General features: G+C 51.0%; 2 protein-coding genes and 1 long non-coding RNA gene across 6 annotated transcripts in view; 2 read left to right on the top strand and 1 right to left on the bottom strand.

Moving 5' to 3' along the window:
* The window catches only part of STRN4 (striatin 4), a 195592-nt gene extending 192533 nt beyond the window's left edge, over positions 1 to 3059 (bottom strand). The window contains exon 1 of one of the 2 annotated variants that reach the window (XM_083753770.1): positions 2339 to 3059. In XM_083753770.1, coding sequence (XP_083609896.1) covers positions 2339 to 2731 — 393 coding nt within the window. In that variant the 5' untranslated portion in view covers positions 2732 to 3059. The remainder of the gene's footprint in view (positions 1 to 2338) is intronic. The other variant, XM_083753771.1, reaches the window with a different exon arrangement.
* The window catches only part of LOC310851855, a 250124-nt gene extending 239502 nt beyond the window's left edge, over positions 1 to 10622 (top strand). Inside the window, exon 2 of the long non-coding RNA XR_014567885.1 lies at positions 9842 to 10622. This is a non-coding gene — a long non-coding RNA (uncharacterized lncRNA). The remainder of the gene's footprint in view (positions 1 to 9841) is intronic.
* Positions 2065 to 18343, top strand: part of FKRP (fukutin related protein) — a 117436-nt gene continuing 101157 nt past the window's right edge. The window contains exons 1-2 of one of the 3 annotated variants that reach the window (XM_083753987.1): positions 2065 to 2317; positions 7138 to 10622. In XM_083753987.1, the coding sequence (XP_083610113.1) occupies positions 7230 to 8741 (1512 nt within the window). In that variant the 5' untranslated portion in view covers positions 2065 to 2317; positions 7138 to 7229 and the 3' untranslated portion in view covers positions 8742 to 10622. Of the gene's footprint in view, positions 2318 to 2631; positions 2733 to 7137; positions 10623 to 18343 lie in introns of those variants that run through there. The other 2 variants (XR_014567755.1, XM_083753988.1) reach the window with 2 other exon arrangements.

Raw genomic sequence — 18343 nt, 5'->3', positions numbered from 1 at the left:
GGAAAGAGAACCATGTACACCACCCTGAGCTTGTGGGATAAGAAGGCAGGATGTAAATGAAATAAATAAATAAATAAATAAATAAATAAATAAATAAATAAGAGCACAATGTCCATCTCTTAACACAACCTCTGTTCAGTCCCCTGCTCTACCACCTTTGCATCCATGCTAAAATACAATATGTTGTTCCACCTCCCTTTGTGCCAGTTACTATGGCAGTAGGGACAGCTGCTTCCCAGCCACCTGGGAGCCATAGGTGTCAGCTTCCTCTTTCCTCTTCCCATACACACCCCATCTCCCCATTTGCTATGGAACAGGTGGCAGCAATATCCACCCACTCACCCCACACTCTGTCACCACAGAAAGTAAAGATGAAATCCTTTCACAGGCTTCCACTCACAGTTGCCAATACATCAGTTACTTTCAACCTTTTGCCTTTCTGAGGTAATGCAGATATATTGCCCGGGTCACTCATTTCTTTCCACATCCCTACAAGGGGAAGGGACCAACTATCCACCCCCTTTAGTACATCCAGCCTCAAAACTACTCAACACCCAAGATAACTTTAGAATAATGCGCCTCCGTGCTCTCATCAATTTCACCCATTTCACTATAAGGGGTTATTTGGACTGAGATTTACCATCCATCTCCCTTTTCCCATTTCCTGTGCTAAATCTCTGGCAGCCAGATAACACTGACCTGAAGTGATTAATACTCTCTAAACATTAAACAATGAAGCAAGTTTCACTGAAATTAGTGGGGGATGCTACTGCTCTCGTGTTCTTTGAGACAAACAGAATTCTAGACCATAATCATAAATTGCTTTGGGTTTGAGGGTTCGCTGACTCCATCCCGAGGCTCACCCTCCCTATGCATATCTTCCCCACTGACTACGCATCACTGACGGTGGCTGAGACAGCACTGAACATATTCTCCCTGCTACCCTGTAGGATGTGTGTTTAAGTCCATAGTTCAGAAGGGGAGAACCTGCTTTGCATATGGAAAGTTCAATGCCTGGTGTCCCCAGGTAAGGCAGGGAGAGACCCCTAGTGGAAACCCTGCAGAACCACTGCCTGAGCTGGGTGGACCAATGGTCTGACCTGGTATGAGTCCACTTCCTACATGCAAAAAAACCCCCACAACTAGCAGTTCCTAAGCCCTCTTCTGTGGGAATCAGCCCACCATCGCAACATACGGCATCTCTAGAAGGGCGGCAAAATTGGGGGAGGGAGGCGGAATCCAGCCCCCCTCAAATTTCCCTTTTTAACAGAGTACAGTAGGAAAAGCATCCTATTTGCATAGGGATATTCCTGTTGGACTAAAGAATGGAAAGGAAGGCCTCAGGAGCACAGGAAGCGAACACAGACCATCTAGCTCAGTATTGTCTGGCCAACCGACGACAAGAGTCCTTCTGGAATTACAGTCTCTCTTTCCCATTGATTTAAGCACATCTTCCGCCGTGTGTCGTCCTGGGCCTTGAAGTGGAAGCAGCCGTCTTCTCCACAGAGTAGTACTTGAGGGGGTGTCCAGAGTGAGATTAGATGGAAAAGCTTAGAATGAACACCTTCTGGAAGGAGGGGAAGTATCTCTTGCCCTCCCTGCCAAACCATAATTTTAACTGCTACATGAGCTCAAAACACTCTTTGGGGTTTATCCCCAGATCCACCTTCTATGGGAATAATCCCCACAGCCTTCCTGAGGGGTGCAGACCCTCCAAGTGTCTCTATTTCCAGGGACAGGCCTGGAATTACAAAAGCCGACCCAGTTTCTGATTTGATCCCGGAATATCCCATTTTTCATCGCTTTTCATGGGAGAAATGTTGGAGGGTATGGAGTTATGTGACCCCAGAGCCAAGGAGATAAGTAACTATGCAACCTTTAGAAGACATTTGAAGGCAGTTCTGTACAGGGAAGTTTTTAAATGTTCAGTGTTTCTGTATATGTTGGTGCAAGCAGGTCACAAATTTATATATTTATCATATATGGGATAGGATGGGATAGGAAGCCCCTGTTTTCAACGGAGAAATCTTGCAGGGCACTGGGGTGGCTGGGGGCGGTGTTGCCAGGCACCCTTGCGGGGCTATGCAATGGGGGGGTAGGAGTGCCTTCCTCTGGCAAGGAGTCCCCCGTTTCGTGGCCGCAGCCGTGACCCCCGGAGCTTGGGGGGCGCCGCGCCTGCCCCCCCCCAGTCCCGTCGGCCACCATTTCCCACCAAGATGGCGACGGCAGTGGCAGGAGCAGCAGCAGCGGGAGGAGGAGGAGGAAAGAAGCGGCGACTCCGCGGCTGTCCCCGCCGCCCCCGCGCCCTCGGCTCCCGGTAACCGCCGGCCCCTCTCACCTGCAGCTCGGCCCTCTCGGCCTCCCAGCGGCTCTTCTCGGCCTCGAAGCGCGCCCACTCGTGCTGGATGAAGTGCAGGATGCCCGGCAGGCTCAGCTCGCCGCGGCCGGGGCCGCCCTGAGAGGCCGCCGCCGTGCCTTGCTGAGGCGGCGGCGGAGGGGGCGGCTGAGGCGGCTGGTCTCCCGCCGCCGCGGCCAGCGCCTGCTGGTGCAGCTGCTGGGCCCGCGCCGCCACCCGCTCGGCCTCCATCGGGGATACAGCCGGCTGCGGCTGAGGAGGTGGCGGCGGCGACGGGGAGGAGGAGGAGGAGGAGGAGCACGACGACGACGACGAGGAGGAGGGCGGCGGCGGCGGAGGTGGTGGCGGCGGCGGCTGTTGCTGCTGCTGCCACATAGTGAGCCCGCCGCGCGCGGGGGGAGGGAGGAGGAGGGCGGGCGGCGGGAAGCGGGTCCCGGTCTGCGAGGGGAGGAGGCGGAGGAGGAGAGCGAGAGCGGGGGACAGAGAGGACGTGCGGGAGGGAGGAGCGGGGGCCACTTCCTGCCAAATAGGGAGCCGGCCAGGAAATGCGGCCTAGGTCGGCTCGGGAGGCGCTCGCGGCCACTACGCCGCAGAAGAGTCTGAAGCCGGAGGGAGAGAGAAGGGAGGGGGGGCGTCTCCATGGTGACTGGAGGGGTGGGCCGCATCCTCCCTCTCTCTGATCTCCGCCGCCTTCTATTCCTGTTCCTCTCGCAGAATTGGGGGGGGGGCGTTGCCGTGGTTACCGGAGTAGGGGGGGGGGAGCGCACGCCGCTCTATCCTTCCCTGCGCGCGCAGGCTGCTCCCCACCCTCGTGCAAGGTCCGCGCGCGGGGCCCCGAATCTAACCGCCCGGCCGTTCGAAAGAGAGCGGGCGAAGTCACCATGGCAACGCGGCCTGTAACCTCGGGGCCTTCGGGAAAAGCCGCCCCCGAGCAGGGCGCCCACCGCCAGCGCTTTAGCAACCGGCTGCCGTCATCCCTCCTCTTCCTCCTCCTCCTCGGGGGGATAGACAGGGTGGCAACATACACTCCCCCCCCCCCCGCCCCATGAAGTGAAATTAAATTTTAAAGGACGTGACAGATCTGAGTGGGATTGCATTGGGGGCACGCAGAAGCCTATTTGGGGTGCGGGGAGGGTGGGTGTGAAGGGAAAAGTAGAAGAGGGACGGTGTGGTGTAGTGGTTAGAGGACCCGGACTGTGGCATGGGAGACCAGGGTTCACTGGGAGAAGCCTGGCGACTGAGGGGGTGCCCCTCTCAGCCTACCTCGCAGGGGTCTTGTGAGGATGAAACGGGGAGGAGGAGGACTGTGAGTTCCGCCTTGAGCACCTTGGAGGAAAGCTGGGGTGAAGTTGCAATAGGTAAAGGGACCCCTGACCGTTAGGTCCAGTCATGACCCACTCTGGGGTTGTGGCGCTCATCTCACTTTATTGGCCGAGGGAGCAGGCGTACAGCTTCCAGGTCATGTGGCCAGCATGACCAAGCCGCTTCTGGCGAACCAGAGCAGCGCACGGAAACGTCGTTTACCTTCCCGCCAGAGCGGTACCTATTTATCTACTTGCACTTTGACGTGCTTTCGAACTGCTAGGTTGGCAGGAGCAGGGAGCGAGGAACGGGAGCTCACCCCATCGCGGGGATTCAAACCGCTGACCTTCTGATCGGCAAGTCCTAGGCTCTCTGGTTTAACCCACAGAGCCACCCACGTGCAATAAATAAGCCATATAATAAATAAGCAGGGGGTTGCCAGGGGAGTGAGGAAGGCGTGCAAGTTCAGCCAAGGTGTCCTCTCAGAAGCGCCTGTGGTCAAGGGTGGTTATTTCTGCTGTTGCCATTATATTAAATGTTGTCATCATCATTGCCATTATTGTTATCTTTCAAAGCAACATCCATGCGCACAGCGCTTTGCAGACTAGAAGAGGGCAGAGACATGCCCCAAAGCTCTCCTGCTCCCTCAGGCTGAATTCATTGCACATTCCTGCCCCTTCCTCTCTGGTCTCCATTGCATTGTGACAGCAATTAGACTCGCCACCAGCACCACCATGACGTAATAACAGCCGTCCTTCAGAAGTGGTGCTTTCCTTGAGATTCCTGCCTTGCAGGGGGTTGGGCTGGATGACCCTTAGGTTCCCTTCCAGCTCTGCAATTCTACGTGAATTGATGAGTTCTGCAAGTCCTGTTCCCTTCTTAAAGAATGGTTTGTCAAAAAGGCTACTGTCAAATAATCTTTAAAGTGCCTATAAACTCTCCATGCTTTCCATGTTTGCTTTCAAAATGCTAGATATCAGGGCTCAAGTGTGCCTGAACGACTCCCAGATGCCTGGGGGAGTAGGGTGTGATGACACTCTGCACATACTCAGAGACATTATCTTCCTGCTTCCTCTGGCTGTCTTTGTGTAGAAAACAGGAACTGGGTTCAAGGCTTAGCACAAACTAAGCTCAAGGAACCACTCCTGCAGTGGGGGGGGGTCCTTATTATTCTGGGGACCCCACAATTTGCTAAGGGTGCAGTCTGATCTGAATTTCATATGTGTGTGTCTTTTTAAAAAGTCATTACTACACACTTCCAGTACACAGGAATAGTACCTGAGCTTGATAAAATGGGGGTGGGAAGGACCATCTTTGCTGCCCCTTGATTTCCTTGGAGGACATAAAATAAAATGGCAATTATTTACCAATGTGGGAGAAAGTGAAGGGGTATACTCTTGGGGTTAGCATTGGGCCAGGGACCAAATTTGTTCCCTGCACCCCATTCATTGAGAATCAAGCCTCCGTCTCCACAGCATAGCAAGATGGTGATGAGTGTTAACTCTGCTATTATGGAAAAGAAACCTGATCTTTTTTGTTTGTGTTTTTTCTCCTCCTGAGTAAGTGGCCTTCCCCCAAACTTTCTTGTTCCAGCCCCCCCCCCCAATTTGTCTACAGAGGGAGGAGGGTTACAGAGCAATGATTGTTCCTTTACAAACAGAAGCCTTGATCCCTCCAGGGAAATGAGCAAGCTTGATCTAAATAAGATTAAATAAGGCAGCCCCCTCCTGTTCTCCTGGCCCATCTGCCACGCCAGGAAGATTAGTGGGTTTAAAAATAAATAAAAAAGACATATGTTGAGGGGTTGCGCTCATTAGCACTACTCTTTTGTTGGCTTCCCTGCTGCTGGTGGTTAATGCCCAGCACGAGCCTTGATGCTTGCACACGCCTGAAAGCATGTTGGCATTTTCTGGCGGCGCTACCGTTCTCCAGGCGGCGCTGTTCCCAGCACACCTCGCCATTTACCCGCTTTGTGAATTCTACTTCTGGCGTTTTGCAGTTCTTTTGTAAGGGCTGCTTGCAATTGATTGGCAAAGACTGGCTGTGCAATTCACCAGCCCTCATCCGTGAGAACTGAATACGTTCCATCTCATGCCAGGTCGCTTGAATCCATATACAGTGGTACCTCGGGTTACAGACGCTTCAGGTTACAGATGCTTCAGGTTACAGACTCCACTAACCCAGAAATATTACCTCAAGTTAAGAACTTTGCTTCAGGATGAGAACAGAAAGCGTGCAGCGGCACCAGGAGGCCCCATTAGCTAAAGTGGTGCTTCAGGTTAAGAACAGACCTCCAAAATGAATTAAGTTCTTAACCCGAGGTGCCGCTATATGAAGCCAGAGTCTAGATAAGCACTGCATGCTCTGGCCAGCAGAAACACTCCAAAGTCTCGGGCAAAGTCATTTCCCATCTCCCACTGGAGTTGCCAGGGTTTGAATCTCGGACTTCCAGAGCATGGGCTCTGCTACTGAGTGATGGTCCCTCCATATTTTTAATAGCAGTTCATGGCCACTGAGCCTAATGGACAGGGGTGCCAACTTGAATAAAATATGGGAGGGCAGGTAAGCCCCACTCCATATAATTGACCACATCAACTTGGTGGGGGGGTTCAGCCCCCTCAAATACTTTATTGGGGGGCTAGAAGTTGTCTCCTATGAATGGCTATGTTCTACTGTTGGAGGCAGCATGCTTCTGGAAACATCACGAGGGGAGAGTGCTTTTTTCTTGGGTCGTGATTATGTGCTTCCCATAGGCATCTGGCTGCCTGTGTGAGAACAGGATGTGGGACTATGGTGGCCTGATTCAGCAGGGTCCTCTGTTGTTCTTACGTTTTTCTGGATATACTAATGGCTCCACAGGTTCCCCATCCTTCATTCAAGAACACTTCTTCTTTGTGCTGGTGGCACATCACAGTCTGGATTGCCTAGAGCGCTGCGTTCTGGGGCTCAACAGTCTCTGTGTGTGTGTGTGTGTGTGTGTGTGTGTGTGAGAGAGAGAGAGAGAGAGAGAGAGAGAGAGAGAGAGAGAGCGCCGAGCTAAACTAATTCAGTAATGAAAGGCTGCTGTGTACCTGCAGAATTGGCTGCCCGTTGCTTCTCTGCATGAAATGTTGTTCTGGACTTGCCTCCTACCAAACATTTGTTGTTCTACGGTGTAGAAGAATTCCATTTCAACCATGCACCAGGTGCAATTGGATCACTGGTCTTGCCTCGTAAGGAGGAACCACAGAATGACTTGCTCTCAGAACAGCCTGCCCTAAATGTGTCTCCGTCTTGACATATGCCCCAGTGCCATGACTCTTGCAGAAACAGAGGGGTGGGTTTTTCTGTGGGAAGACAGTAAGACCCTCAAAAAGGAAATCATTTTAGGTAAAAAGTTTGCTTTTGGTCTCAGAAGATTGGAGTGATCTATAGCTGATGGTAAAATGGTATTTCCTAAATGTACGATCTTTTGATTATTTCTTCTCCCTGGTTTCCAGGTGAACTAAATTTGGATGGATGAATCTGGAACTGCGAGACTCTCCGTGGGCCAGAGACAAGAGCTCTTCCAAACCCGCCCTGCGCTCGCAAGATGCGCATCACCTTCTGCCAGGGCGTGCTTGCTGTTGCCATCGCCATAAATTTACTGATCCTTTTCTACATCTCGAGGCTGCAGCAGCGTGTCTTGCTCCGCCACAGGGACCACCCGCACCCCAGTGCCCACCAGCCCCGTGGCCTGCTGAGGTCAGGCGTGACCATCCTCATCAGGGAGTTTGAAGACTTTGAAAACTACGTCCCCGACGTGGTGCGTCTCTTCGTGAAGCACAAACCTGAGCTGCCCGTCGTGGTGGCGGCAGACCGATTGCCTTATCCACCTATGGTTCTCCCTGGCGCTCCCAACATCCAGGTCGTCGTTCTCAAGCCATCCCCTGACCAGCCTGCCTACGTCTCCAGGCCCGAGACCTACGTGAAGACGGAATATGTGGCGCTGGTGCCGGATGGGGTGAGGGTGGATTCCGCATCCCAGCTGGAGCAAATGCTGGAGGAGTTCAAGGCCAGCCAAGCTCAGGTGCAGATGGTGGCGGCTCCAGTACAGTCGCTAGCTCCCCTCCAGTGCCTGAACCTCAAGGTGAACCTTAAAGAATGGACGGCCGACTACACAGCAGCTCCGCCTTCCTCCAAGGTGTGTACGGCCTTGAAAGGCAAGGCTGTCGTCCTCCTCCGCACCAGGGACCTCTTCAACCTCTCCATGCCCCTGGCCAAGCCCTTGCTGACTTCCCTTTTCATCCAGGCCTCCCTGCGGGGATGGGTCGTCCGCCTGCTCGACGTTTCCTTCTCGGCGCTCCACCAGCCTCTGCTCACCTCCTCCCACAACCAGTGGAAGGCCGACAACCTGGCCAAGGCCAACCGCCTGCAGCTCTTCCACGACTTTGGCATCAAGCGGGTGGTCCTGGAGGACGGCAAGGAGCAGTGGTTTGGCTGCAGCAAGGAGACGCCCCGGTGCTTTGGCACCATCCGCGATGACACGCCGGAATACCTCTACCAGAACCGGTGGACGCCGCCCTGCTGCCTCCGAGCCCTGAGGGAGACGGCCAAGTACGTCATCGGCATCCTGGAGGCGTCCGGGGTGCGCTACTGGCTGGAAGGGGGGACGCTCCTCGGAGCTGCCCGCCACCAAGACATCATCCCATGGGATTACGACGTGGATCTCGGCGTCTACCTGGAAGACATCCCCAACTGCGAGCTGCTCCGGAGTGCAGATTCCGGCTCCATCGTGGACGAGAAGGGCTTTGTCTGGGAGAAAGCCATCGAGGGGGACTTCTACCGGGTGCAGTACAGCGAGCGCAACCACTTGCACGTCGACCTGTGGCCCTTCTACCCCAAGAACGGTGTGATGACCAAAGACACGTGGATGGACCACCGACAGGACATTGAGTTCCCGGAGCATTTCCTGAAGCCCTTGGTCCCCATCCCATTTGCCGGCTTCCTGGCTATGGCGCCCAATGATTACTGGAGCTTCCTGGAGCTGAAGTTTGGAGAAGGGGTGATTGAAAACCCAGAATATCCAAACCCAGCTGTGAAGAGCATGGAGAAGGGAAACTGAAGGAGCCCTTGTGAAGGCCCAAGCCTTAAAAGGAGAGGTTCTCGATTATCCGAGCTGAGAGCTTTCCTTCCTTGAACACTTAATGCCATGCAAATGATTATGCAGTCAGGTGATTTACCTGCCCGTTACAGGTACCTCGGTGTCTTGTCCATACTGGAGGAGATGTTTGCAACAGTGAATTGTTTCAAGGTAGCAGCACTGAATGTACATTCTGCATTTCTGGATCTGATCAGAGGCGCATCTAGTCCAGCATTCTGTTTCCGATGGCAGCCAGACAGGTGCGTCTGGGAAGGTCACAGTCAGGGCATGAAGGTAATGGCTCTTTGCTGTTGTTGGTTTCCAGCAGCAGGTACTCTGAGGTAGACTGCCTTGGTGCTTGAAGGTTTCATTTTGCTGATCCATAGCAAACAGAACCCTTTGAAAACGGAAAGGCTAGGGAGGACCATTCTTGCAGTGAGTTGCAGCGTTGCCTTTCAAAAGACAAGGGTCTGTTACGTCACCCCAGGAGGAAAAATCCCCCCGCTGTCGACAGCTGGTTGTTTCAGCAGGAGTCACGCAACAGAGCAAGCAGCCGCGGTGGCTTTCACAAATCAGTCATTTTCCAGAGAGGTAGCTGTGTTAGACTGTTGTTGCAAAAAAAAAACCCCAATGAGTCTTGTGGCACCTCAAGGACTAGCAAATTCAGTGCGGTCCGTTATTTTGTGACTGAAAAATGAGACTGCTTAGGATTCAGCGTCCCGCTTCCTCAAAACTGTCCAGGAAGAATTTGATAAGGAGATCATAAGATCATACCACCAGCCAAATAAGGAAAGCGTTAGAAGTAGGTTCTGTGGGAGAATGTCAGATGCTGAGAATTGGACAGGCAGCTTCTATGAGTACATTGGTACCTCGGGTTACAGACGCTTCAGGTTACAGACTCCACGAACCCAGAAATAGTACCTCGGGTTAAGAACTTTGCTTCAGGATGAGAACAGAAATTGTGGCGGGAGCGGGAGCCCCCATTAGCTAAAGTGGTACCTCAGGTTAAGAACAGTTTCAGCTTAAGAACGGACCTCTGGAACGAATTAAGTTCTTAACCCAAGGTACCACTGAATATGAAGAGCCCTTCCTCCTATTTGTACCACAGTGGCCAAGGCCATCGAGATCCCCCTGGGAAGCAGGCAGAAAGTAGGTAGAAAATAAATGGCCAGGACTTCAGGAAGGGAAAAGAATTAGCACTGCTGGTGTGATACACCCTTTGAAGCCAGACAGAAAGCATTCACAGCCATGAATTGCAGATTCTAAGTCCTCATATTCTGCCCATTTACTGGTAGATTGGAATGCAGGAAGGGCCTGTCTCACTGCAGCTAGGCTGGCTGTAGCACAAGGGGGTCAGGTTTTGAGGGGCACCAGTAGACTTTTATTTCAAACAGGATGTGGGGGACTAGATCACACTGTTTTGAATGCGCAAATGAAGTCAGCAGGACATACCCCAAAGGAGGTAAGCTGAGGATTGCGGCCGCGCTCTGGCAGCCTTCTTGCAGAGATGCCATTGGTGCAAATCTAGCAAGGAGACAACTGCAGCATAGATGCGAGGATCTTGCCTTATAGAATTCAGAACTGGGGGGGGGGGCGCTATCCCTCTTTTACCACTGCTTGGTTCTGCTGCTGCAAACTGATATTAATTGGATTTTATCTAACATACGTTTAAACCGCCTTGAAGAGGAAAAGCCACCTCAGAGGCAGCTTACAAAACAGAACACAGCAAAACATGCTTAATAATAATAATAATTTATTATTTATACCCTGCCCATCTGGCTGAGTTTCCCCAGCCACTGTGGGCGGCTTCCAATCGAGTGTTAAAAACAAAACAGCATTAAATATTAAAAACTTCTCTAAACAGGGCTGCCTTCAGATGTCTTTTAAAAATAGGATACCTGCTTCTTTCCTTGACATAGGATGGGAGGGCATTCCACAGGACGGGCGCCACTACCAAGAAGGCCCTTTGCCTGGTTCCCTGTAAGCTCACTTCTTGCAATGAGGGAACCGCCAGAAGGCTGTTGGTGCTGGATCTGAACGATGGGGGTGGAGATGCTCCTTCAGGTATACAGGACAGAGGCTGTTTAGGGCTTTAAAGGTCAGCACCAACACTTTGCATTGTGCACGGAAACGTACTGAGAGCCAATGCAGATCTGTCAGGACCGGTGTTATATGGTCCCAGCGGCCACTCCCAGTCACCAGTCTAGCTGCCGCATTCTGAATTAATTGCAGTTTCTGGGTCACCTTGAAAGGTAGCCCCACGTTGAGCGCATTGCAGTGGTCCAAGCGGGAGATAACCAGAGCATGCACCACTCTGGTGAGACAGTCCGCGGGCAGGTAGGGTCCCAGCCTGCGTACCAGATGGAGCTGGGAGACAGCTGCCCTGGACAGAGAATTGACCTGCACCTCCATGGACAGCTGCAAGTCCAAAATGACTCCCAGGCTGGGCACCTGGTCCTTCAGGGGCACAGTTACCCCATTCAGGACCAGGGAATCCCCCACACCCGCCCGCTCCCTGTCCCCCAAAATAGTACTTCTGTTTTGTCAGGATTCAGCCTCAATCTGTTAGCCGCCATCCATCCTCCAACCACCTCCAGGCACTCACAGGACCTTCACCGCCTTCACTGGTTCCGATTTGAAAGAGAGGTAGAGCTGGGTATCATCTGCATACTGATAAACACCCAGCCCAAACCCCCTGATGCTCTCTCCTAGTGGCTTCATATAGATATTAAAAAGCATGGGGGAGAGGACAGAACCCTGAGGCACCCCACAAGTGAGAGCCCAGGGGTTTGAACACTCATCCCCCAACACCACTTTCTGGACACAGCCCCGGAGAAAGGAGCGGAACCACTGTAATAAAGAAAACCAGTAATGCACTGTAAAATACTGGCCTCCAAATGTTAAAATCTGACGACAAGATATGGCTAAAGCCTTCCGTCCACCAAGCACTCCTCAAGAGAAGGCTAAGGAAATGGGGATGGGCCGTGGCCTAATGGGAGAGCACTTGCCTTGCATGCAGAAGGTGTCAGGTTCAATCCCCAAGGGGATTCAGACCCCTGCCTGAAACCCAGAAGACCAGCTGCTGCCAGTCTGTGTAGACAAGGCTGAGCTACATGGACCAGTCGCCTGATAGGGCACCTTCGTTATGTTTCTAGGTGCATCTTCGGAGCTGTATAAAGGGCCTCTGGTGGGGTTTGCCTCCAATGGTGGCCAGATATTCAAGAGACAAGGGGCCATTGCAAAGACATAAAGGCAACTCTCCATTTACATGGAGGTTGCGTTCTGAGGCATCGCGCCTTTAATAAGTGAAATCACATATATCGTATTTTTCGCTCTATAGGACACACTTTTTCCCCTCCAAAAATGAAGGGGAAATGTGTGTGCGTCCTATGGAGCAAATGCAGGCTTCAGGCAGCTATCTGCAAGCCTTCTGCGCACAGCGGGAATTCCCACGGCCTGTTCTGGGGTGGGGGGAAGCTCAGGCTTGCCCCAGCCCCAGCCCCGCAAGCTCTGGGAGCGGCGGCGAGGTTGCGCACAATCTTGCCGCCGCTCCTGGACCTGTTCTGGGGGCTGGGGGGCGATAAATTTTTTTTTCTTTATTCCCTCCCCCCTAAAAACTAGGTGCGCCCTATGGTCCGGTGCGCTCTATGAGCGAAAAATACGGTATTTGAAACACGCTGAAAAAGCCTGCAAGTACGCCTTCTTGCCCCTTTCCACTACAGTTTTGTGGCGTTTTCAGGTCAATTCTGCGTTCAGCGCATATATCTGATCGCACATATATTGAGCGTGCATAAATGGGGGGGGGTGCCTGTATACCCTTGCCTGGCATAGGAAATAGATTCATTCTGCTGTCATTTGTGCAGACACCTCACTTCCCCTCGCTGAAAGTCGTTGACAGGGCTGGGGTGGGTAGGAGCTGGGTGTTGCATAAATTTCGCCTTGGGGATGCGTTTTATGATTGCAGTGTTATTAAATTTTTTAAAAGAAAGAAAACAAACCTTGTGCCACTCGCATTTAACTTGGCAATGCTTCTGTTGGTTTGCATCTTATGTTCAACAGCATTGTAAAAAGTAAAATAAAAAATAAAAAAATTAACCCTCCCCAGGGGTTGTTGGATTAAGCCAAATAAAATACCAGAAATGTAGGAAAACTCTAAAGGAAGGAGAAATAACATAAAGAGTCCCATTGTGTTTTTGCTTTTGTTCCAGCCCACTTGAACTGCCTGGGGAGGGTGGCTAGCGGTTTTGAAGGTGGTCAGGTAATAATAATAATAATAATAATAATAATAATAATAATAATAATAATAATTTATTATTTGTACCCCTCCCATCTGGCTGGGTTTCCCCAGCCACTCTGGGCGGCTTCCACAAAGACCAAAAATACACTAATATGTCATACATTAAAAACTTCCCTGAACAGGGCTGCCTTAAGATGTCTTCTGAATGTCAGGTAGTTGTTTATCTCTTTGACATCAGACAGGAGGGCGTTCCACAGGGCGGGCGCCACCACCGAGAAGGCCCTCTGCCTGGTTCCCTGTAGCTTTGCTTCTCGTAATGAGGGAACCACCAGAAGGCCCTTGGCGCTGGACCTCAGCGTCCGGGCAGAATGATGGGGGTGGAGACGCTCCTTCAGGTATACAGGTGTGCACTTTGGGGCTCTCTGCCCCACCTGCCCACGTGACCCCAGCCCACTCTTCCACAGCATAGTCATAGCAATCGTGGGCTTGTCTGGGGCCACGCAGCGTCTGTGGCAGGTGTCTCACTTAGTATGGGTGCAAAGCTGCCTGTTTCGTTGTCCCTCCCCGGCTGTGTGCTAGTGTACCAAAAGTCGTGCAAACAATGGTCACCTTGTTTCACCTCCCTGCAAGCAGTTTCCTTATAGCCATGAATGCCTTGTCACAAGCACAATTTACAAGTTCACATGGACAGCTTGGCAGCCTTCAATCTCCAGGGTCACTTGAGGAGAGGCTTTGTAGCTAATTGCAGACCTTCGGCATGAAAGCAGGAGCCCGTATCCTGACTGCCCCGAAGATGAAAGAGCCAGTCTTCAGATTTTCAAACTCACAACCCGAACCCACAGCACCCAGATTTAATTCTTAAAATGCCTCTGCCCCTCCTTATGTCCTCTGTTTCTCTTCCACCTTTTCCCTAAACAACACTGAGGATTGGGGTTGAAAGGGTAGAAACATAGAATTACAGAGCGGGAAGGGACCCCGAGAATCATCAAGACCAGGGGTCAGCAAACTTTTTCAGCAGGGGGCCAGTTCACTGTCCCTCAGACCTTGTGGGGGGCCGGACTGTATTTTGGGGGAAAAACAATGAACGAATTCCTATGCCCCACAAATAACCCAGAGATGCATTTTAAATAAAAGGACACATTCTATTCATGTAAAAACGTTCTGATTCTCGGACCACCTGCGGGCCGGATTTAGAAGGCTATTGGGCCGGATCTGGCCCCCGGGCCTTAGTTTGCCTACCCATGATCTAGGCCAACCCCTGCATTGCAAGAATCACAGTGACGGGCATCTATCAGCCCAACCTCTGCTTAAAAACCTCCAAGGATGGAGAGTCCATCACTTCTTGTGAGAGTCTGTTGTACTGTCGAACAGCTGTCAGAAAGCTCTTCCAGATGCTTAGTTGAAATCTCCTTCCATGTAACTTGAATTCAGAAGGGGAACAGAGAACTCTAATGTAGAATTATTACCTGTCCCAAACTGGATTTCGCTGGGTATCTTGGATGAAGGGCCATGGCAGCGAAACTATTACAGACCCAGTTTATGGTATTGACAATCCTGTACTTTAAAATTTTCATTTTGCACACGTTTGGGTGTCAGTAATTCTGGCGTCACAAGGCTCTAATGCCTTGTGGGCCTTTGGTTTATTCATGTTAATGATGCTCGCCTGATGTTCTTCAGAAAGCGGAAGAGATATTTTGAAATTAAATGTCCCCTGTAGACAACATAGAGGTTCCCCCACCCTCTTCACATCACAGACGCAGGAAATAGAAAAGCTTGACCCAATAGGTCTGCTTTCCAGGACCTGAGATTTCAGCTGATAATCTGCTGCCTCTGAAGTTTACCCTCTCCCAATGATCCTAGAGTTGTGGTTTTTTAAAAAAAAAAAAATCCTGACTCCTGTCTGGCATTTAATACAGAGGCAGGTTACCTTCCAGCAAATGTATCTGTGGCTTGCATTTATCACATAAATTGTGTACAGAGAAGATAGAAGGCAGCAGTAAGGAAAGAAACAAGCTGGCGAGAAAGGAAACATCATTGCGGTTGCAGGAAACAGACGGCCCTGGGAAGGAAGTGGGTTTTGCCTGAGCTGGAAGTGAAAATGGGCAGGGAGGGCCACAGTTCCTTTCCAGCCAAGGACTTTGTTGTTGTTGTTGTTTAGTCATTTAGTCATATCCGACTCTTCGTGACCTCATGGACCAGAGCACGCCAGGCACTCCTGTCTTCCACTGCCTCCCGCAGTTTGGTTGAACTCAGGCTGGTAGCTTCGAGAACACTTTCCAGTCATCTCGTCCTCTGTCGTCCCCTTCTCCTTGTGCCCTCCATCTTTCCCAACATCAGGGTCTTTCCCAGGGAGTCTTCTCTTCTCAGGAGGTGGCCAAAGTCTTGGAGCCTCAGCTTCAGGATCTGTCCTTCCAGTGAGCACTCAGGGCTGATTTCCTTCAGAATGGAGAGGTTTGATCTTCTTGCAGTCCATGGGACTCTCAAGAGTCTCCTCCAGCACCAGAATTCAAAAGCATCAATTCTTCAGCGATCAGCCTTCTTCTTCCTTCATGGATCACTGCCTTGCCGTGGCGAAGGGGCTTGAATAACTCAGAGAAGCTATGAACTGTGCTGAGCAGCCAAGGACTAGATTTCTACAAACACAATCTGGGATCTAATCCTTAGCTAAACGTCACAGCTCAGAGTTAACATTAGGGCGTAGATCTAGAATAGGCTTCCTCAACCTTGGCCCTCCAGATGTTTTTTTTTTGCCTACAGCTCCCATGATCCCTAGCTAGCAGGACCAGTGGTCAAGGATGATGGGAATTGTAGTCTCAAAACATCTGGAGGGCCAAGGTTGAGGAAGCCTGATCTAGAACAGGGGTTAGCAACCTTTTTCAGCTGTGGGCCGGTCCACCGTCCCTCCGACCATGTGGGGGGCTGGACTATATTTTTTTTGGGGGGGGGACGAATTCCTATGCCCCACAAATAACCCAGAGATGCATTTTAAATAAAAGCACACATTCTACTCATGTAAAAACACCAAGCAGGCCCCACAAATAACCCAGAGATGAATTTTATATAAAAGGACACATTCTACTCATGTAAAAACACGCCGATTCCCAGACCATCCGCGGGCCAGATTGAGAAGGCAATTGGGCCGCATCCGGCCCCCGGGCCTTAGGTTGCCTGCCCCTGATCTAGAGAACGTCTCTACCTCACCTGTTGCCCAGCTTTTTGCTAGGTTGTATGAAGTTTTTGCCAGAAGAGGGCAGCAGCAGCCTACTCTCAAACTTCCTTATAAGACAGTGTCCCAAAACACGGAAGCTACAAACCTCCACTCTTTCAGCCTGGCAGCTGCCGCCACCCTCGCAAGATCGTATTTCACTGGATGGGCCTAAGATTAAGGACGGACAAAAAAGTCTGTCCATGCCTAGTTAAAGAGGTAGTGATGGCTGCCAAACTGGATGGCTTTAAAGGAGGGTTAGAGAAATTCATGGAGGATATTTTGCTATCAATGGCTACTCGTCACAATGGTTATGCTCTGCATTAGCAGTGGGAGATGTGAGGCTTCTGAATATCAGTATCTGGAACATAGCTGTCAACTTACAGATTTGAAAATAAGAGACCAGCAGCCTTGAAAATAAGGGACCAACAGCCAAAATAAGGGACCTGCAGCCTCACCTGTTCCAGGCACTCCAGTCTTCCTGCAGTCTGGTCAAACTCATGCTGGTAGCTCCGAGAACACTGTCCAACCAACTTTGTAACCAGAGGTTCAACTGAATAGAATCTGAATCACATGCACCACAAGGCCTATGCAGCCTCAACGTAAGATGGCTCCCCGGCCTGGCTTTGCACTGCAAGGTTTGCAGCAGCACGTGCAACAAAATGGCATCCAGCATTCAAAAACCTCTTCAGCTTGCATTAACTAGCCACACACAAGGCATGCAAGCTCCACCCCCCAGTTGTTCTTGGACTTCTTATTGGGTGAGCAACACAGCCAAGCAACACAGTTGGAGCCTCCTTCCTCCCTGGCCAGCAGGGAGGGAGGGAGAGGAGCTGCTTCCTTTGAAATTTAAGGGACATCATTTAAGAGACATCCATCAATAAGGGACAGCAGCGGGACATGGCGCTGGAATAAGGGGCTGTCCCTTCAAATAAAGGACACTTGACAGCTATGATCTGGAAACTGCAGAAGGGGGAAGGGCTGTTGTATCGAAGTCTTGCTTGCAGGATTCCACAGGCATCTGCTTGGCCACTGAGAGAACAGGATACTGCCCTAGATGGGCCGCTGGCCTGATCCAGCAAGGCTGTTCTTGTCTTCAGAATTTGCATGAGACTCCAGATTTCTAAAATGAGAGTTTCAGCTCGATCAGTGATACTCTTTATGCCCATCGCAGCTGCACACGAGGCACAATGTAGTGAGTCACTGCTAGGAAAGGCACTAAATTCCTGAATGTTGTTAGGAAAGCCACACAGCGCTGTTTTGGGGATTAATTTAGCTTGTGAATAAGTCCTCTTGCTGTCAGGGGGCGGGATATAATTTGGAGCAAACATGCATGGGATTGGGCCACACTTAAATGAGGCAAAACCTTATGCAATTGTTCTCCGGCGGCAGATTTTGCATCAGTTTTATGGTTTATGTAAAACTATCCACGGGAGCTTTTGTTCTTCTTCTGAATATTTCAACACAAATCAACAGCTAAGTCCTGTTTCTGGGCGACGGTCACACAATTGCCAAAGGCACAATAAATGCATTGCCAGAATGTGTTTGGTTTGTTTGTTCGACACTCAGGGTAGCTTATAGCATGGCACTCCCAATGCCATTGGACTCCAGCTCTCATCATCCCCTACGGACAGTCTAGGAAATGGGTACAAAGCAACAGGGAGTGTATCATGTCAAACCATTATTCCTCCTAGCCCAGCACTCTTGATGTCTGGCTGTCAACAAGGGAAGGCCCATGGTTCATAGCAACTGTTTTGCATGCATGTTCAATCCTCTGTGTCCCACGATAGGGTTGGGAGATCCCTGCCTGCAGTGAAGACAATACTAAGCTAAATAGAGCCAACGGTCTGACAATATAAGGCAGCTTCCTATCATTCCCAAGCTCTGTCTTTGCTTTAACTAGGCTCTTCTCTTGGGAGCAATAAACGAAAATCTGCCCTTATTCCCTTATGGGGAACACAAGAGCCCTTATAGAGTCCTTTGCAGGTTCTCCATCAGTAGGAGAAAAGAACAGAGGCCAACCAGAGAATATTGAGAAGCAAAGCAGCTCGTAAGCCTGATCTTTATTGAACTGTTGCAACAGGGTGCTCCCCTCACACGCAGGAAAGGAGGACCCAGAACCCAGGTGTGCCCGCCCTTATA

Source organism: Podarcis gaigeae (assembly GCF_964106915.1).
Source record: "Podarcis gaigeae genome assembly, chromosome: 8".
Lineage (NCBI taxonomy): Eukaryota > Metazoa > Chordata > Lepidosauria > Squamata > Lacertidae > Podarcis > Podarcis gaigeae.
Note: the sequence above shows the minus strand (reverse complement) of the source record. Positions and strands in the feature narration are given on the sequence as shown.